General features: G+C 49.6%; 1 protein-coding gene across 1 annotated transcript; it reads left to right on the top strand.

Moving 5' to 3' along the window:
- Window positions 1–98: 98 nt before the first annotated feature.
- HSD17B14 (hydroxysteroid 17-beta dehydrogenase 14) lies at window positions 99–20,508 on the top strand (the record flags this gene model as incomplete). Its single annotated transcript, NM_174701.2, is given in 9 exon segments — window positions 99–229; window positions 872–910; window positions 1,100–1,182; window positions 1,711–1,777; window positions 6,092–6,183; window positions 19,327–19,431; window positions 19,806–19,873; window positions 19,974–20,070; window positions 20,161–20,508. Coding segments are annotated over 9 exon segments (813 nt in total). The 3' UTR covers window positions 20,335–20,508.
- Window positions 20,509–21,486: the final 978 nt, after the last annotated feature.

Below are 21,486 nucleotides of genomic sequence, written 5' to 3'. Positions count from 1 at the left end.
GGCAACGTCCCCCACCCCCACCCTCAGGGCCGGGCTTCCAGTATCCGGCCCCTATTTACGATTCGACCCACTACCTCACCCGACTTTGGAGGTGGATAGAAGCCCGGAGTGACTGACAGAGGAGAGGCGGTGTCTGGCGGAATGGCAATGGGAACGCGCTATGCTGGGAAGGTGGTCATCGTGACCGGCGGCGGCCGCGGCATAGGAGCCGGGATCGTTCGAGCTTTCGGTGAATGGGGTCTGGCTGGCTCTAAATATTGGGAATCTGGGAGAGGAGGGACCCCCGAGGGCTAACTAATGGGTGTGAGAAAAAGTAGGTCCTATACTGGAGTCTTGGAGAAGGAAATGGCAACCCACTCCAGTGTTCTTGCCTGGAGAATCCCAGGGACGGGGGAGCCTGGTGGGCTGCCGTCTCTGGGGTCACACAGAGTCGGACACGACTGAAGGGACTTAGCAGTAGCATACTGGAGTCTAGATTCTTATCTTACAAGATCCGGTTTGCAAAGTGAACGAAAAGGTAGGCAGTGGTTGCCTAGGGCCTGAGATTTTGGCAGATTTCCAAACGCCGTTTCTGTGTTCTCAGCTGTCTCTGCAAACAGGCGGTTTGGGGGACGATGTCTCTTGCAGATTTCGGGTTTACTCTGGAACCCAGGAAGGCAGGCTCAGGAGCCCCAGCAGGCACCTAGAGTAACCCAGAAGAGTATCTGTCAAAATTTCTGCCCTCTGTCCTAGGGAGTCATCATGAGACTTTGGGGTCACGAGGGGAGCAGAGTGGGAGACGGGCCCCACCCACCGTAAGTGGCCACTAGAGGGCAGCAGAGGCCTTCGCCAAGGTCTTCGCTGGGGTCACCTCTTCTTTTCCTATTCTCAGTGGAAAGCGGTGCACAAGTGGTTATCTGTGACAAAGATGGTGAGTGAGGGTCCCTCAGTCCTCATCCCCAACCCTCCAGGAGGAGTCCAGGCCCCTAGATCCCTCTTCTGGTAGACCCAGGAGTCCAAACCCCTGGCTCCCTCCTCCTTCAGACCCAGGATCCGGCCCCCCAGCCCCCTCCTCCCTCAGACTTTGAAGTCCAGACCCTCAGCCCTTCTCTTCCTGCAGAGGCCAGGGGCAGGGCGGTGGAGCGAGAGCTTCCTGGCACTGTCTTTCTGCTCTGTGACGTGACTCGGGAGGAAGATGTGAGGGTGAGCGTATTTTCTGTCTCTACTACCCGCCATGTCCAATTGGTTCTCTCTCCCCACGACCCCCCCTCCCCTGGCCGCCCCGAAAGCTCTTGCACATGCCGTTTCCCTCTGCCTTTCCCCGTTCTCCTGGCTTTATTGTACCGTTCAGCTCAGTATCACTTCAAGGCTTTCCCTAACTGTACTGACCAGGTCTTTTGTTTCCTGGGAGGATTTGCTTTTACCTCCCACTCATTCAAGGCTCTGTCACAGCTGTCACGTGGATTGGGATAAATACATTCCTCACAGGGGGTCTCGTTCTGCAAGATTCTTTTCTCTTTCCTCACTTTCCATTCCTTCTGTCTAGTCAGTATCTCCGACATCTGTCCCCAGTCCCAGGTCTCTAGGGTAGTGACCGCAGTGCAAATGTCACCAGCCCGCTGGGCTCCAGCCCCTCAACTGTGACTCCTGTCCCCACCTCGCCTTTGGGACCCCTGGCTCTATAAGACCTGGTGCCAGCACCGCTCACTCACAAGACCTCTCTCTCCCCAGACCCTCGTTTCTGAGACCATCCGCCGTTTTGGCCGCCTGGATTGCATAGTCAACAACGCTGGCTACCGTGAGTCGTGAGGCCTGAGGGCCTTTCCCCAGTGGTGTCAACCCACCTCCTGGCTTCTCACCCCAAGCCTGGCTCTACCCCTGCTGTGTGCTCCCAGGCCTGTGCCCTTAGTCCTTTCTGCATCCGTTTCTACATTTCTAAAATGAAAATGACCATTCTCATCATCGTTATAGAGTCATTGTACTGAACAGTGTAACCGCTCAGCCTTATAATTATGGGAACTGTCTTGGATGAATAACTTCCATCTTGTAGCCTGTTTCTTATCTAGGAAGCAAGGCTGATGGCCCTTCTCTTTTTCCATGACTGGGAAGACGTATTTTCCACACATGGGTTATAGGGCTTGGTGTGGAGGCTTTTAAGAGAAATTGCCATCCAATTAATGACTACCCTTTATAACAAGGCCTCACATTGCTACACTGAGACTCAGAGAGGCGAACTGATTGGACTGGGATCACACACCGTGGTAGAAAGAAGCCTTTCTTCTTGGCTGGGCAACGTTGAGCAATTGACTTACTCTCTCTGGGCTGCGCTCTCCTCTTGTTGTAAGGATTTAAAGAGATACTAGTGACTCCTTTCTCTCCATGTGCTTGATCCATTCGGCAGATATTTATTGAGAATCTACTATACTGCACGGACGGGGGAGCCTGGCGGGCTGCCGTCTATGGGGTCGCACAGAGTCGGACACGACTGAAGCGACTTAGCTTAGCTTTAGCTTATACTCTACCTTCTGTCCTAGGGACTGGAGATTTAGCAGTGAGCAAAATCCACCAAGCTTTCCTGTCTTCATAGCTCAGTTGGTAAAGAATCTGCCTGCAATGCAGGAGACCTGGGTTTGATACCTGTGTTGGGAAGATTCCCCTGGAAAAGGGAAAGGGTACCCACTCCAGTATTCTAGCCTGGAGAATTCCATGGACTGTATAGTCCATGGGGTTGCAAAGAGTCGGACATGACTGAGCGACTTTCACTTCCTGTCCTCATGGGATTCACATTGTAAAGTAAGGAAATAGACAATAAAAAGCAGATATAGTTAATACTCATTTATTCACAGATTCCGTATTTGCGAACTCACCTACTTGGTGGGGGTGTGGGTTGTAACCTCAGAATCCCACTGTGCTTTCTGGGTGTTTGCGGACAAGTTCAGAGAGGCAAAAGTTTGAGTCACCAGCAGCACGTGTTCCCAGCTAAGGTCAAAGAAGGTGATGCTCTGCCCTCTGAGTTCAGCTTTCAAACAAAGAGATGCCCAGAGGTGGAGACAGAAGAGGGCAGTGTCTTGTAAGCCTCCCTGGGGCTAGTTGGACAGGCTTGAATCCTAACTCTGGTACCTGGAGTGGGGCAGCCCCAGGCAAGTCAGCTACATTCCTGAGTCTCCATTGCTTTATTTGCAAAATAAATGAGTCCACCAGTCCGAGTTATTTTTAGGATTTAAGATTATAATCTATGTTAGAGAAACATAATTGTACACATGTACATATGTGCCTATATGGGCTTCCCCTGTGGCTCAGCGGTAATGCAGTGCAGGAGACGCAAGAGATTCAGGTTCCATCTTGGGTCCGGAGGATCCCCTGGAGGAAGGCGTAGCAACCCACTCCAGTGTTCTTGCCTGGAGAATCCCATGGGCAGAGGAGCCGGTGGGCTACAGTCCATGGGATCCCAAAGAGATGGACGTGACTGTTGCGACTGAGCAGGAGCACGATGTTCACGATACACATAACACAATATGTTCTGTCTTGGTCTGCTCATGCTGCTATAATAGAAATACCATGGACTCAGTGACTTAAACAATGAACATTTATTTCTGGAGGCTGGGAAGTCCAAGATCAAGTCAGAGGCAGATTTGGTGTCTGGTGAGGCCCCACTCAAGGTGGAAGGAACGAAGGACCTCACTGGGGTCTCTTTTATGAGGGCACTAATCCCATTCAAGAGGGCTCCATCCTCATGACTTAACTCCCACAGACCCCCGCCTCCAAATACCATCTTATTGAAAGTTAGGGGTTTTTTTCTTGTAACAGTTTATATATATATATATTGGCTGTGCTGGGTCTTTGTTGATGCACGGATTTTTCTCTAGTTTCAGAGACTGGGGTCTACTTTCTAAGTGCAGTGCTCAAGGTTCTCATTGTGATGCCTTGTCTTGTTGTGGAGCACGGGCTCTAGAGCGAGTGGGCTTCAGTAGTTGTGGCTCCAGGGCTCTAGAGCACAGGCTCAGTGGTGGGGCTTAGTTGCTCTGCTACATGTGGGATCCTCCTGGATCAGGGATCAAACCCATGTCTCCTGCATTGGCAAGTGGATTCTTCACCACTAAGCCACCAGGGAAGCCCTGAAGTTAGGAGTTGAATGTATGAAATCTGGGGGAGGACATAAGCATTCAGTCCATAGTATGTATATGTTATAATGTAATATTATATATACATACTTCCCCTTAGAAGCAGTGGGGTCACTATTCACTACTTCAGTGTTTTCTGTGACTTTGTGGACTATAATTGCCCCGAAGAATGAGAATTGGTTGTATATATTAACATATCCCGTAGTGATAATGGCCTTGAAGAAAAATAAAGCTGATTGAGGGCTTAGAGAATGGCAGGGGTGGTTTTGGATATAAGATCTGGGCTAGATTCTCTGAAGCTGAACTGTTTTCTGAAAGAAACAAAGCCATAAGCCCTGGGTCTCCAGGAGGAATACCCAACATTTCCTTAATTGTCCGTCATCTTGTTTCCCATCTCTCTTTCCTTTCATCCACTTTTATAATATATTTATTTATTTGGCTGTGCTAGGTCTTAGCTGCCGCACGTGGGGTCCAGTTCCCTAACCAGGGACCGAGCCCTAGCATTGGGAGCGTGGGATCTTTAGTCCCTGGACCACCAAGGAAGACCCTCTTCATCCACTTTGACTCCTAAAGCCTTTGGAAGGTTTGGGGGCCATTTTTCCCAGGTTTTTTTTTTTTTTTTTTTAATTTTCCTGTTCTTGTGCGTATCTTTCCTGCCTCTTTTCTTCTGAATGTTGATTTTCCTGTCCGTCTACTATCTACCCAGTTCTACTGACTTAAACACATTTATTGTACTGGGTGTCAGGCACAAATATTGACTTGTGAAATTTCTGAGAATGAGGTGTTACCCTCATTTTGCAAATGAGCAAACAGGCGCAGAGAAGCAAAGTGACTTGCCTGAGGTCACACAGCTAAGAGATGGCAGGGTTGAGGTTTGAACCCAGGTTTTCTGGCCCTGTGACTGCTTTCAAGTTTTTTTTTTTTTTCTCTCTCTTGCTGCTTCTTTTAAATTTTTTAATTGATGTATAGTTGATTTACAGTATTATGTTCGCTTCAGGTTTGCAGCAGAGTGACTCTGTTTTTACAGACTATATTCCATCCTGGGTTATTTCAAGATAATGGCTACAATTCCCTGTGCTATAGAGTATATCCTTGTTGCTTATCTATTTTATACATGGTAGTTTGTATCTGTAGGAGTTTGCAGACCCCTAGTTTTCTGATTTTGTTTTTTCATCTTGTATACCCCCAAATTTTCCTCCCTCCTTCCTTTACCCCTTTGGTAACCACAAGTTTGTTTTCGATATCTGAGTCTGTTTCCATTTTGCATATATTAATACATTTATTTATATTATTTGTTAGATTCCACATACAAGTGATATCATACGGCATTTGTCTTTCTCCATCTGACTTATTTCACTAAGCATAATATTCTCTAGGTTGCTGCAAATGGCAGAATTTCCTTTTTTAAGGCTGAGTAATACTCCATTTGTACATATAAACCACATCTTAAAATTTGTTTTTATTATTTTTTGTTGGCAGTGCTGTGTCTTTGTTGCTGCGTGAGGGCTTTCTCTGGTTTCGGAAAGCAGGAAGCTGTTCTCTAGTCGAGGTGCTGGCAACTGGTGAGGAGATGGCTTCTCTTGTGAAGCACAGGCTCTAGGCACAGGGGTTTCAGCAGTTGCAGCCTGGGCTTCGTGGCTGCGGCACGTGGGCTTGGTTGCCCGCGGGGCATGTGGAATCTTCCTGGGCCAGGGATCGAACCCATGTACTCTGCACTGGAGGTGGATTCTTAGCCATCGGCCCCCCAGGGAAATCCTAAACTCCATCTTCTTAACCCAGCTGGATGCTTATTTTTTTAGTAACCATTATGCAGCCTCCTTTCCTCTTCAGGACGCCTGACCCTCTCGTCTGCCACCCCCCATGCTCTTCCCCACCCCACGCTCTCCGCCCCCCACCCCCTTCCGCCCCCGCATGCCTGTTTCCCTTCCCTGTTCTCCTGTCTTCATGGTTCCCTCATCCTTTCGTCCGTCTCTCTCTCACCCGACCCTTAGACCCACCCCCACAGTGGCCCGAGGAGACCTCCGCCCAGGGCTTTCGCCAGCTGCTGGAGCTGAACCTGCTGGGGACATACACCCTGACCAAGGTGAGGCTGGGGTCCCCGCCACCAGGCCTGGGTGACCTCCTGACCATGAGCTTTTCAGACCCACTTTGTCTAAGAGCCAAATGTTTTGTGTGCCTTGCTTTGATCTTATTCCGGAAGGGCTCCGTTCTTCGTAGAAAAGAAATGCCCATAGATCCCTATATCCAGCCAAAGCTACCTGTGTTGGCTACATAGCCCCATCTTCTTAGCAACCTTCCAGAACCTTCCAGCATGGTGTGGTGAGGGATGTTAAGGATATGGAGGGAGGGGTTGGGACAAGGAGTCAGTAATAGACAGATACAGCTTTGCCATCCAACGAATAGCTATTAGGAGGAAAGAGCATCCCCCCTCTACCCCTATGCCTTTCCTCTGAAGCTTGCTATAACCGCCTCCTATTTACTGTCTCAGTTCAAATACCACATCTTCAGAAAGGCCCTTCCCGATCATCCTTGCTTATGTGGCATCTACACCTATATATGGGGCTTCCCTGGTAGCTCAGCTGGGACAGAATCCACCTGCAATTCAGGAGACCACGGTTCGATTCCTGGGTTGGGAAGATCCCCTGGAGAAGGGAAAGGCTACCCACTCCAGTATTCTGGCCTGGAGAATCCCAGTTGCAAAGAGTCGGACACAACTGAGCGACTTTCACTTTCACACCTATATGTTCATTCTCTATGATAACAGCTTGTTTTCATCAAAGTATTTTTTAAGATTATAGTTTACTCTCTTTTTTGGTAAGGTGTTGTTGTTTTTTTTTTTTTTGATGTAGACCATTTAAAAAGTCTTCATTGAATTTGGTGCAGTATTGCTTCTGCTTTATGTTTTGGTTTTTTGGCCGATAGGCATGTGGGATCTTAGCTCTCTGACCAGGGGTCAAACCCTCACCCCCTGCATTGGAAGGTGAACCACTGGACTTCCAAGGGAGCCCCATCATTAGTAAATAAAATAAATTTTAATTAGTTGATTACTTCTATTTTTTATTATAATACATTTTGGGGGCGCTACTTAGCAGCTTGCAGGATCTTATTTTCCCAACCAGGGATTGAACCCATGTCCCCTGCAGTGGAAACTTGGAGTCCTAACCACTGGACCATCAGAGAATTCCCCATCATAATACTTCTGTATTCACTCATTCAACAAACATTTATTTAGCACCAGACACATGCTAAGCACTGGCCGTGCAGCAGGGAACAAAACAGACAAAGAGCTGTGACCTTGGGGAGCCAACATTCTCATGGGGGAGACAGACAGTAAGCCAGGAAATATGATATAACATCAGGGAGTGATAAGTGCTGTGCCAAAAAGTGAAGAGAGGTAAGCGGATCAAGAAGGATGGGCAAGTGTAAATGCTATGTTATAAAACTTTTTCTTGTGGCATTTTACACGCATGCATGAAAACACAGAGAATTGTATTAATAGTACTGAACCCGCATACCCATCACCCAGTCCTAACAATCAATATTCTACCATTCTTGCTTCTTGTCAACTCCTCACTTTTTTCTTTTATCTTTTCTGGAGTGAAAAATGAAAGTGTTAATGGCTCAGTTGTGTCTGACTCTTTGCAACCCTATGGACTGTAGTCTGCCAGGCTCCTTTGTCTATAGAATTCTCCAGGCAAGAATACTGGAGTGGATTGCCATTTCCTTTTCCAGGGAATCTTCCCAACCCAAGGACGGAACCCAGATCTCTTGCCTTACAGGCAGATTATTTACCGTCTGAACCTCTAGGGAAGTAAATCTCAGATATCATATTTCACCTGTAAACAATTCAGTATAATCTTTACCAGATAAGGTTTTTGTTTGTTTTTCTGTTTGTGTGTGTGTATGTGTGTGCTCTTTTAGACAGGGTAGGTAGTCAGAAGGCTTCTCTAAGAGGTGACATTTGAGGCAAGCCCCCAAGGAGGTGTGTGAGCAATTGCAATCTAGCAGAGGAACAGCCAGTGCAAAGGCCCTGGGGTGGAAATCTACAGTGAGAAGGGAGCTTGACAACACAGGCGAAGCAGGGAGAGGACATAAGCTGACGGCAGATCGTGCTGGGGCTTGGGAAACCCCAGAGAGGACTTGGCTTTGACGCTGACTGAGCCAGGAGCCATTTATTTTCTTGGGCTCCAAAATCATTGCAGATGGTGACTGCAGCCATGAAATTAAAAGACGCTTGTTCCTTGGAAGAAAAGCTGTGACCAACCTAGACAGCATATTAAAAAGCAGAGACATTGCTTTGCTGACAAAGGTCCATACAGTGAAAGCTATGGTTTTTCCAGTAGTCATGTATGGATGTGAGAGGTGGACCATAAAGAAAGCTGAGCACCAGAGAATTGATGCTTTTGAACTGTGGTGTTGGAGAAGACTCTTGAGAGTCCCTTGGACTGCAAGGAGATCAAACCAGTCAGTCCTAAAGGAAATCAATCCTGAATACTCACCGGAAGGACTGATGCTGAAGCTGAAGCTCCAGTACCTGATGGCCACCTGATGCGAAGAACTGACTCACTGGAAAAGACCCTGATGCTGGGAAAGATTGAAGGCAGGAGGAGAAGGGGATGACAGAGGATGAGATGGTTGGATGACATCACCGACTCAATGGAAAGGAGCTTGAGCAAGCTCCAGGAGTTGGTGATGGACAGGGAAGCGTGGCATGCTGCAGTCCATGGGGTGGCAAAGAGTCAGACACGACTGAGTGACTGAACTGAACTGAGCCAGGAGCCATAGAGTATTCAGAGCAGAGGAACTCAAACTGCTGTAAGTGGGATATTGTGCCATCTGGCAGCCGCGTGGGGAACAGAGTGGGGCACGAGGGCAGAGGCCGCAAAGCCAGTAAACAGGTGCTGATGGGGTGGTCCAGGCTGGAGTAGGTGATGTCGGAGGCCACCAGTCTGGTGGATTTGGTGAGAAACAGTCCGATTCTGTATGCATTGTCATGGTGGATTGTAAAGATTTCCTTATAGTAGACTAGATGTGGGGGCAGATTTGCCAAAGAAAGGGGCGGTGGAGTCTGTTTCTGATTCGTTTGTTTCCCTCACCCCCATCCCCAGCAACTGGCAGAAGTGTGTGGCCATCCACTGCCCTGGGAAGGCCGGGGGAGAAGTACACGGCCTGGGGGACTGTTGAATGAGAGATGCTAACCGGATTCCCACGTGGGAGCCCTGCATCTAGAGCAGGGGTTGAGGCTTGAAGACATCAGTTTGGAGCCCGCTAGCCCAAGGCTAAAGGAGCTCAGAAAAAAAAAAAAAAAAAAACCTATAAACTGGAACTTCTCTGGGGGTCCAGGGGCTGACTCCACACCTCCAATATAGGTGGCTCACATTCCATCCTTTGTCAGGGAACTAGATCCCACAGGCCCCAACTGAAAAATATCCCGTGTGACGCAACTAAGACCCGGCACAGCCAAATAAGTAAATATTAAAAAAAACACAATATAATCAGAGGGCAGAGGCCCACTCTGTGGGCCAGGGGTCACCTGTGTGGGGATGCTCAAGTGCTCCCCAGATCTTGTCGGAGATCCAGGTGAAATGTCCCCAGGGAAACTGGATAATTTGTTGCTCAACCAGTCAGCCTTGGCTCCTGTCCCCAGTTTCTGTTCAGCTTCTAAGACTGGTGCCTAGCTCAGCTGGTGAAGAATCTGCCTGAAATGCAGGAGACACTGGTTTGATTCCTGGGTCGGGAAGATCCCCTGGAGAAGGGATAGGCTACCTGCTCCAGTATGCATGGGCTTCCCTGGTGGTTCAGACCAGTAAAGAGTCTACCTGCAACGCAGGAGACTTGGGTTCGATCCCTGGGTTGGAAAGATTCCCAGAAGGAGGGCATGGCAACCCACTCCAGTATTCTTGCCTGAAGAATCCCCATGGACAGAGGAGCCTGTCAGGCTACAGTCCATGGGGTCACAGAGTCGGACATGACTGAGTGACTAAGCACAGCCAGAATTCCCTGACAGTCCAGTGGTTAGGACTCTGTGATTTCATTGTTGAGGGTGTGGGGTTAATCCTCAGTCTGAGAACTAAGACTCTGAAAGCTGTGGGGCGTGGCATAATAATAATAAGAGGAAGATTAGCACCTCTGTACAGTAAGACAGTCATAAATCACAGCCCATAAAGGATATGTGTGTGCACATATATATATATTTTTTAATTTAATTAAAAATTTTTTGGCTGTGCTCAGGCTTTTGTCTAGTGGTGGAGAGTGGGGACTGCTCTGTAGTTGTTGTGAGCGGGGCCTCTCACTGCAGTGGCTTCTCCTGGTGCTGAGCACGGGCTCTAGGTTCCTCCTGCTTCAGTATTTGCAGCATGAAGGCTTAATTGCTGCACAATATGGGGGATCTTCCCGGACCAGGGATTGAACCTGTGTCTTCTGCATTGGCAGGTGGATTCTTTACTACTGAGCCCCACCAGGGAAGCCCTATATATATTTTTTCTTTCTCTCCCTCCCTCATTAGCTATCAGCATTTTTAAAAGGGAGAGAGAGAAATTTCTCATAAACAACCGGTTTTCTGGTTTCTCCTGGAAATTTGACAGCTGGACCCACAGGGAGAGAGACAGTCTGCCAGACGCGGCCTGACTCTCCCAGTCCCAAGCTCTCCCTCCTGGGTCTCCTTCCTGTGACTCTTACCTGTGAACGGCTGGTGCAGAGACCGCTGAGGGTCTAGATCTGGCATCTGCCTGCCTGGGTTCTCTGTCACTTCTTGCTTATAACATTGAGCAAGTTACTCAGTCTCTCTGCATCTAGGTTTTCTCATCTGTAGTAGGAAGCTGAATCAGTTCAGTTCAGTCGCTCAGTCGTGTCCGACTTTTTGTGACCCCATGAATCACAGCACCCCAGGCCTCCCTGTCCATCACCAACTCCCAGAGTTCACTCAAATTCACGTCCATTGAGTTGGTGGTGCCATCCAGCCATCTCATCCTCTGTCGTCCCCGTCTCCTCCTACCCCCAATCCCTCCCAGCATCAGAGTCTTTTCCAATGAGTCAACTCTTCACATGAGGTGGCCAAAGTTCTGGAGTTTCAGCTTTAGCATCATTCCTTCCAAAGAACACCCAGGACTGATCTCCTTTAGGATGGACTGGTTGGATCTCCTTGCAGTCCAAGGGACTCTCAAGAGTCTCCAACACCACAGTTCGAAAGCATCAGTTCTTCAGTGCTCAGCTTTCTTCACAGTCCAACTCTCACATCCATACATGACTACTGGAAATACCATAGCCTTGACTAGACGGACCTTTGTTGGCAAAGTAATGTCTCTGCTTTTGAATATGCTATCTAGGTTGGTCATAACTTTCCTTCCAAGGAGTAAGCGTCTTTTAATTTCATGACTGCAGTCACCATCTGCAGTGATTTTGGAGCCCAAAAAAAGAAAGTCTGACATGTTTTCACTGTTTCCCCATCTATTTCCCATGAAGTGATGGGACCAGACGCCATGATCTTCATTTTCTGAATGTTGAGCTTTAAGCCAACTTTTCATTCTCCTCTTTCACTTTCATCAAGAGGCGGTTTAGTTCCTCTTCACTTTCTGCCATAAGGGTGGTGTCATCTGCATATCTGAGGTTCTTGATATTTCTCCTGGCAATCTTGACTCCAGCTTGTGCTTCTTCCAGCCCAGTGTTTCTCTTGATGTACTCTGCATAGAAGTTAAATGAGCAGGGTGACAATATACAGCCTTGACGTACTCCTTTTCCTATTTGGAACCAGTCTGTTGTTCCATGTCCAGTTCTAACTGTTGCTTCCTGACCTGCATACAGGTTTCTCAAGAGGCAGGTCAGGTGGTCTGGTATTCCCATCTCAGAATTTTCCACAGTTTATTGTGATCCACACAGTCAAAGGCTTTGGCATAGTCAATAAAGCAGAAATAGATGTTTTTCTGGAACTTTCTTGCTTGTTCAATGATCCAGCAGATGTTAGCAATTTGATCTCTGGTTCCTCTGCCTTTTCTAATACCAGCTTGAACATCTGGAAGTTCACAGTTCACATATTGCTGAAGCTTAATAGCATTAGCTAATTCACATGGTTGTCCTGAGAATTGAATATGATTAAATACCCACAAAGCCCTTAGAACATGCCTGGCACCCAGTTTACTCTCTGCAAGGTATCACTGTTATTGTGAACCTTGCTCCATTTCTGTTTCTTGTGGCTACTCAGTCTGTAGTCTCTGATATACATATTGGGCAAATGAAGCCTGGGAGGAGTAGAAGGGAAAGGTTAAGGCTTGAGCTGAACTTTGAATGGAAGTGAAGGAAGTAGAGAAGTAGGATGTTTTGCTGCCCAAAGAGTAGCAAAGGCCCTGGGGCAGAAACCACCCAGGTAGATTTTAACCCGAGAAATTCTCCATCTCCATTTGCCTTTAGCAATTATAAATATTTTCCAAGGCAAATGTATTTTATTTATTTTTGGCCACGTTGTGTGACATGTGAAACTTCCTGACCAAGAAGTCTTAACCACTAATCTTCAAGGAAGTCCAATTATATTAGAAACATTTTGTTAAGCTTGTTGTATCCATTGCCTTCTACCATCCCGTACCTGGACATCATATAATTTCATTAGTAAGAACTTCATGAATACTACCAATGGATTAGAACATTTATTTATTTTTATTTTGACATAAATTAAGACTTACAGAATATTTCCCGTATAGTACAGAGAATTCCTGTATATCCAGACTCCCCGTTGTATTTGCTATATCCTTCTATCTCTGTATTTAGGAATAAGTTGCAATCTATTTTGAGGGCTTCCCATGTGGGGCAAGTGTTAAAGAACCCACTTGCCAATGCAGGAGCTACAAGAGACTCGCGTTCGATCTCTGGGTTGGGAAGATTCCCTGAAGGAAATGGTATCTCACTCCAGTAGTCTTGCCTGGAGAATTCCATGGACAGAAGAGCCTGGCGAGCTACAGTCCATGGGGTTGCAAAGACATAACTGAGCCTGCATGTATATGTATGATGTCTCTTTACCCATAGTGCTTTGGAGGGTATTTCCTAAAATCAAAAGAACATTCTTCTACGAAATCACAGTAAGACTAACATTGATACCATGGTCTTAGCTAATCTTGAAACTTTCTTATTCAGATTTTTAGAATTCTTGTCATCACAGTTTCGTGGCCACACCTGTGTTAGCTGGGGTTCCCCCATAAGCAGAGCCTAGGTGGGGATTGAAGGGCAGGGTGGATGGAAAGCCATCCCGTGAATTGCTGTCTTCAGCCTGGGGAGTAGTTGTCAGGGAGCCAATGAAGGGCATCACCAGGGCAAGTGGGGGCCACTCCCTGCGGACACTCTGGGAGTCATGGAGAAACATGAACCCAAGAGTTACCCTCCACTCCCAAGAGGCAAAGGACAGCCAAATACTGTTTTAATTTAAAAATACATTTAGGGAATTCCCTGGTGGTGCAGTGGTTAGGACTCAGTGCTTTCACTGACAAGAGCCCAGGTTCAGTCCCTGGTCAGGGAACTAAAACTCCCACAAGTGGCTTGGGGTGGCAAAAAAAAAAAAAAGAATAACAATGAAAAATTTGACTTCATGTTAAAAATTAAAATTAAGATTTTTTTACATGACCAAATTACTATTAGATCTCCTAAGAAAATGAACAGTAATTTCTTAATACCATTTAATGCCCAAGCCCTATTTAAAGTCACCTGCTGCTGCTAAGTCGCTTCAGTCATGTCCAACTCTGTGTGACCCCATAGATGGCAGCCCACCAGGCTCCCCCGTCCCTGGGATTCTCCAGGCAAGAACACTGGAGTGGGTTGCCATTTCCTTCTCCAATGCATGAAAGTGAAAAGTGAAAGTGAAGTCCCTCAGTCATGTCCGACTCTTCGAGACCCCATGGACTGCAGCCCACCAGGCTCCTCCATCCATGGGATTTTCACCTAGTTGTTCCCAAATGTCTTATTATTAATAACAGTTGATTTGTTCACACCAAGCTCCAAAGTCTGCCTGTTGCCTCTGGTTTTTCAGAGGGCAGAGACTTTTGTCTGCTTGTTTTTGCCTCTATCCCAGTGCCTATTGCAAAGAAATTTGTCAACATGCGTAAGTTGCTGCCCTTGCCACCACTGTCATCATACCCATAACCACCATGACTGCCATTGCCATCATCATCATCATTAACCTCATCATAGCCATCGTCACCATGATGGCCACCTTCACCATCATTTTAATCACCATCACTTCCATCACCACCACCATCATCATTTACCATCATTATCATGACCATCTTCAACATCATTGGCATCATACTCCCACCATCATCATCACTACCTTCATCACCACCATCAGGATCACCACCAGCATCCCTTGCAAGCCCTTTATTTATTTTTAAAAATATTTACCTGTTTATTTGGCGGTGCTGAGTCTTAGTTGTGGCACGAGGGATCTAGCTCCCTGACCAGGGATCGAACCCATGCCCCCTGCATTAGGAGCTTGGAGTCTTAGCCACTGGACCACCAGGGAAGCGCCTCCTTGTAAGCTCTATAAATATTGATTCTTGGGACCCCAGCCAGGCCTCCTGAGTCAGAATCTCTGGGTCTTTGACCTCCCTGGTGAATTCTGATGCGAAGTTAGCCATTCCCCGGGTTAGAGAAAACGCCAGAGGAGGTTGGGATGTTTATATAGTTAAGGAAAGAGAATCTTGTCAGGAGGGTGTTCACGGAAGGCATTTGAGCACTGGAGTGTCCATCGTAAGCGCTCAGAGCTGGATTGGTTCTTAGAGACCCATCCGTTCACTTATCTATTTACTCATCAAAGACTGAGCAAGCATTTGTAGGTGCTGCGGGGTGAACCACGTGGTCTTTGCCTTTGTGGAGTTTATAGTCACAGGGCAGCCAAGTGTTACCAAATAAACAAGAGACGAGTTTATATGAGTGAGTGTGTTCTGGAAGTCATGGTAGGCTTCCTGGAGAAAATGAAAGATGAGAGATGTTAACTCGGGGAGAGGTGGGAGAGATTGGTGTCTGAAGGGGAGGCAGTCAGGCGGTTAAGAGTCCGGTGGGTCCTTAATGGAGGTACACAGAAGTGCAGACATTCCTGGAAGGGAATAGGCTGTGCAGAGGCCTGGCCCTGAGAGAGAATTAGGAGCCCAAACACACTCTAGAACATTCCACAGTGCACTTGCATTTGCTTCTGGCTGCCTCCCCATGCAACTTGAGCTCCATGATGGCAGAAGTTTCTCCCAGTCTTGTTTCCTGCAGTGTCCCCAGCTTTTACCCTGTTACCTGGCACATAGTAGGTCCTCATGAAATGTTGGTTGAATGAATTAATGAGCAAGGGAATCGTAGAGATTCAAGAGTGCCTTGGTCTGTTGAGGACCCAAGGCTGAGGGAAGGGGTTGGTGCACGAAGGGGTTGAGGGGCACATACACGGGGCCTGGAGGGCCCTATTGGGGCATCTGGTCTTTTTTTTTTTTTTTAATTTTTCAGCCATGCTGAGTGGCACGTGGGATCTTAGTTTCTTGACCAGGGATAGAACCTGCGCCTCCTGCATTTGGAAGCGTGGAGACTTAACCACTGAACCGCCAGGGAAATCCCTGAGGCATCTGGTCTTCACCTCAAGAGCAGCAGGGAGGCATCGAAAGCATTTGAGCAAGAAGGTGATGTGCATGCTACATTCCTTCAGTCCTGTCCAACTCTTTGTGACCCTATGGAGTGTAGCCCAGCAGGCTCCTCTGTCCATGGGACTCTCCAGGCAAGAATACTGGAGTGGGTTGCCAGGCCCCTCCTCCAGGGGATCTTCCCGACCCAGGGATCAAATCCGTGTCTCTTGCAACTCCTGCATTGGCAGGCAAGTTGTTTACTACTAGTGCCAGCCGGGAAGATGATGTTAGCCCATGAATACTAAGATCGTTACTACTAACAGACAACTCTAGCTCTTGTATGAGGAAGAAATCAGAGGGCAGAGTGGGGTAGGAACTGACATCAGGAGGCGGTTGCATTTGCGCACTTGCATTTCAAGGCCTCACGCAATCTGACCCCTATCGCTCCTCTGATGTCACTTCCCTCCACAATGCCCTTCTTGTTGCCAAACACACCCCATCTGGTCTTGCCTCAGGGCCTCTGCACTCCGTGTTCCTGCTGCCTGGCATGGTTTTCTCTAAGAGATGCCCACAGCTCACGCCTGGACTCAAAATGCTCAAATCTGGGATTTCCCTGGCCATCCAGTGATTAGAACTCCGTGCTTCCACTGCAGGGGGCACAGGTTCAATCCCTGAGTCAGGAAGATGCCCTGGAGAAGGGAATGGCAACCCACTCCAGGATTCTTGCCTGGAGAATCCCATGGACAGAGGCGACTGAAGGCTTACAGTCCATGGGGTCTCAAAGAGTTGGACACGACTGAAATGACTGAGCATACACGCACTTTCCCAAAGCCTTCACTTGGGCACCCTGTTTGAAACTGCACCCAGCCCAACACTCCCATTCTCCCTTATCCTGCTCTCCTTCTGGTTCCGTGTCCCCAGTCACACTCTTTATTTGTTGTTTAGTCGATAAATTGTGTCCAACTCTTTGCAACCCCATGGACTGTAGCCCACCAGGCTCCTCTGTCCATGGGATTTCCCAGGCAAGAATACTGGAGTGGGTTGCCATTTCCTTCTCCAGGGGATCTTCCGAACCCAGGGATCAAACCCAAGTCTTCTGCTTTGGCAGGCAGATTCTTTACCACTGAGCCACCTGGGAAGCCCAAACACACTCTAGAACATTCCACAGTGCACTTGCATTTGCTTCTGGCTGCCTCCCCATGCAACTTGAGCTCCATGAGGGCAGAAATCTCTCCCAGGCTTGTTTCCTGCAGTATCCCCAGCTTTTACCCTGCTACCTGGCACACAGTAGGTCCTCATGATATGTTGGTTGAATGAATTAGTGAGCTAGGGAATTGTAGAGATTTAAGAGCACCTTGGTGATGGGTCAGTTGAGGACCCAAGGGGGAGTCACCTGAAGCCCCCCCCCCACATCTCCTGAGACTCTGATTTGAGACGCTGAGTGGGAGTGGACCCCACGTCAGAGACTGGGGGCCAGGGATGGGGGCAGGTTTGGGAGGACCCAACACTTAAGTTTTGCCCTTGAGACACAGAGATGGAAATGCCCGCAGGTGGCAGGTCCAGCTCCACAAGGGGGCTCCGAGGGAGACTTAGGAGGTGCCCATGGAAACCCAGGAACGTGGGCCTCCCATGGCAGAACAGGGAAGGCAAGAAGCGGACCCAGGAACCCCAACATTTAGGGGAAATGGAGTCAGGCCAGGGTGAGGCTACAGTGTGTCTGCTGAGTGAGCCAGGCTCTCTTAGGTCGGGTTGTCCAAGGGAGGGAGGCGCAGAGGTCAGGCTGATAAGAGACTAGCAGGTCCTTGATGTGGCCACACACAGGCATAGGTGACCTTGGCAGGAGGGGTGGGGGAGGAGCCAGCATGTGGGGAGGGGTTGGGGAGGAGTGTGTGTGAGGGTTGGAGAGGGGCCACAGGAGTACGGGACAAATATTTATTGAACACTAGCTGTGTGCCCAGTGCTGAGATGAGGTGGCGAATAAGCCTGGCTCAGCTCCCACGGACCTCACCTTGCCAGGGTAGGGGAGAGGAGGGAGTTAAATGGCTGGGGACCCAGGGATAGGCAGGTTGCAGTTTTAAATAGAATGGTAGGGACTTCCCTGGTGGTGCAGTGGTTAAGACTCCGTGCTTCCTCCGTAGGGGTGTGGGTTCAATCCCTGGTCAGGGAAATAAGATCTGAGGTGCTGCCAAAAAAGAAAGTCACAGCATGTTGAATGTATGTGTGGATGGCCACTTGGGATTAATAAGCCAGATTCTTACAGAGCTGGACACCTAGCCATCCTTTAAAAAAAATATATGTTTTAAATAGAATGGTCAGGGAAACCTCACTGAGGAGGTAACATTTGCACTAAAGTTGCTGAGGGGATAGGACTATCCCCTTTCAGCCCTGAACTGAATGTCCTGTGTCCTCAGAAACCCTTCACTCCTGGACAAACTGGGGAGAGTTGGTCACCCTAGGAGTAAGTCACATGCTATATCAGGAAAAACATTCCAGGCAGCGAGAATAGCAAGTGCAAAGGCCCTAAGGTTGGAACACTTGGGGGAATATCTGAAGATACAGCACTGAGGATGGGGCAGAGGCTGTTTTGTGAGGGAGTGGAGGTCTGCAAGAGCTGGTGGGGTGATACAGAAAGGGAATAGATTAGCTTCCCATTCTGAGTATCCCTTGGGGGGAGCCACCTTGTACCCATTAATCAATCTTTAGCGATAGGAATGGGCCTTGCCCAAGGCAAGCAAGGGGAGGGATAGAATTGGAATTTACTCAAGGTCATTCGAGACTGAGGAGCAGAGACAGACTGGAGTGAAGAGAAAAGGAAAGGGAGAGAGAGTTGAGAGTTAGTTTAGGGACCTCCGGGTGGCCAGGGGGTTGCAGGGTTGGCAGAGTAGGGAGTTCATTTCATGAAGGTCTGCCATGTCACGTTTGGACCAGAGTTTTCCCTGAAACTCAGAGAAACTTATCTTCCCCTTCATGTATAAAAGGGATTCCTCCCTTTTTTTCTTTTTTTGTAACATATGCAGCCATCTTGGTCTATCTTTAATTTTCCTATCTTGTAATGAACAGGAGTTTGAGTAATATACAAAGAGCTAGAGAGAGAGGCACAGGGACCCTGAGAGAGGGGGTCAGGGACACAGAAGGGGGAGGCAGAGACAGACAGAGGCAGAGAGAGAGAGAGAGAGAGGCAGGCAGGCCAAGAGACAGAAGGATCCTTCCCAGGACTTCCCTGATAGTCCAGTGGTTTAGAACCTGCTTGCCAATGCAGGAAACACACATCTGAACCCTGGTCCAGGAAGATCCTACATGCCTCGGGGCAACTAAGCCCGTGCACCACAAGAGAAGCCCTGTAGAGAATAGAGAGTAGCCCCCACTCTCCTCAGCTAGAGAAAGCCTGCCTGCAGCAATGAAGGCACAGTGCAGCCAAAAAAAGAAAAAGAAAGAAAAATTCCTTTCAGATAAAGACAGACTCCTCAAGGGCTGCTACTCAGAGACCACAGGGCAAACCACAGAAGGTGCCCTGGAGCCCTGGCTGCTGTCTGTACAAGGCACCCAGATCCGCTCGTGAGCACATCAGGGAGACGGCCAGGAGGCATTTCAACGGGGCTGGGGGGAGATCCAGGGGCTTGGGCAGCTTACTCCGCTCTCTGTCTCCCCAGCTCGCCCTCCCTCACCTGCGCAAGAGCCGGGGAAATGTCATCAACATCTCCAGCCTGGTTGGGGCGATTGGCCAGTCCCAAGCGGTTCCCTACGTGGCCACCAAGGTACACCGCCGAGATACCCTGCCCCTTCCTCCAGGTGTCTCAGCCCTGAGGTATGGCCTGAGGCACGGCCACCTGGCCTTCCTGGAAACAGAGCCTGGTGCAGCCGGAGGTAACCTGCAGAGAGAGTGTGACTTCCCTCTTCCGATGCCCCTGCTTGACGCCCCCTGGTTGGGTGCATGCGTGCCAGGTCATTTGCTCAGTCGTGTCTGACTCTTTGGGACCCCGTAGACAATAGCCCGCCAGGCTCCTCTGTCCATGGGATCCTCCAAGCAAGAATACTGGAGTGGGTTGCCATGCCCTCCTTCAGGGATGGGAGGAGACGGCAGAAGGAACCTCATTTCCTCTGAACTTTCTCCATGCCCTGTCTTCTGCAGGGGGCAGTGACAGCAATGACCAAAGCCTTGGCCCTGGATGAGAGTCAGTATGGCGTCCGTGTCAACTGGTGAGCAGCTTCACGTGGGTTGAGAGCCTCTTGAGGGAGTGAGCCCAAGGGGCAGTGTGTGCATTGGACTTCCCTGACCTCCTCTGCTCCCCCACCCCAGCATCTCCCCTGGAAACATCTGGACCCCTCTGTGGGAAGAGCTGGCGGCCTCAACACCTGACCCCACTGCTACAATCCGAGAGGGCACTCTGGCCCAGGTAGGAGTGGGGCCCGGGTCGAGGTGGTGTGGGCGTGGAGGTCAGGTGGGGGCTCCTCGTGACTCTCCTTTCCCCCTTGTCTCTCCCCAGCCCCTGGGCCGCATGGGCCAGCCAGCTGAGGTGGCGGCTGCTGCTGTGTTCTTGGCCTCCGAAGCCACCTTCTGCACGGGGACTGAGCTGCTCGTGACCGGGGGTGCGGAGCTGGGGTATGGGCGCAAGGCAGGCCAGGCCGCCCCGGCGGAGGCCCCCACCACCCCTTCCTGATCTCCCACATTTCCACCTGGGCCTCCTTGATGAGCGTCCTCCCACCCCAAACTCTGTCTCCCAAATCCCAGTTTCCACCCTCTGCCTCTGAGGTGCAGCACTCCACCCACCCCAGCCCCGACTGTAGACATTCAGACCACTCACCAATGTGCCAAACCACCCCACAGTTTCCCATAAAAGCACTTTGCAACCAGGAGGAGGAGGGCATCACTGCATTTATTTCCGACCCTTTATGAGTCCTACCATGCCAGGACCGGGTCCCCCGACCCCGCCCCACCCAGCTCCCACGCATTCCCACGCGTGGCTTAGACCCGAGGGACTACAACTCCCGGCAGGCCTTGCGGCAGGAGACTGCAGCCCAGGGCTCCTGGGAAAAGTATTGCAGGTTGGCTTCATCGGCGAGCTAATTAAAAAGGCCCGCAAGGGAGAGTCAATTAAGCTCTAATTAGGAGATAATGGAGGGGGTTAAGCAAACAGGCCTCCACTTTATTCTTGGCCCTTAGGGGAAAGGAGCTTTGACTTCGCTTGCAGCGGAGTAGGAGGCTGCCCAGCACCAAAAATAATGAGGGAAGAGAAAGCTAGGCGGTTGACATTCCCGGGTCAGAGGGAGAAAGGGCTGGGATCTGGACTCCAGGGTTTGAGGAGGAGGGAACTAGGCGGTGTGGACTCCCTGGCTGGGAGGGAGCGGAGTCTGGCCGCCCCCTCCAGATGGGGCGAGGGGCCCCATCGGGGGTAAGTCCCCCGGGTGCGGAGGTGGGGCTGCATCGCTGCTGCGGGATTGGCCGAGGCGGGGGTGTGTGCGGCAATCCTTGATTGGCCGCGGCGGAGGCGGGGAGCCGCCTGGGCGCCGCACCCTTGCGGCTCCAGCCTAGGTGGTAGGGGAGAAGGACTGGGCAGGTGGGAAGAAAAACAAGGAGACGTCCTGCGGGGAAGGACTCAGAATCTGACTGCCCGGGCCTGTGGCTTTTCGTACTGGGGAACCAGAAATTGGGAACAAAATGTCTCAGGGTTGAATTACGCAGACACAGTGACCTAAGGAGCGGAGTTTGAGGATACAACAGGAACAACAGTTTGGTGTCACTGTAACCTGGGTGCAGGAGATGGGGGAACTTTGACCACGGAAGATTTGGGGAGGGGGTGCGCACGGTGACC

This window comes from Bos taurus, chromosome 18, assembly GCF_002263795.3.
Source record: "Bos taurus isolate L1 Dominette 01449 registration number 42190680 breed Hereford chromosome 18, ARS-UCD2.0, whole genome shotgun sequence".
In the NCBI taxonomy this organism is placed as follows: Eukaryota; Metazoa; Chordata; class Mammalia; order Artiodactyla; family Bovidae; genus Bos; species Bos taurus.
Note: the sequence above shows the minus strand (reverse complement) of the source record. Positions and strands in the feature narration are given on the sequence as shown.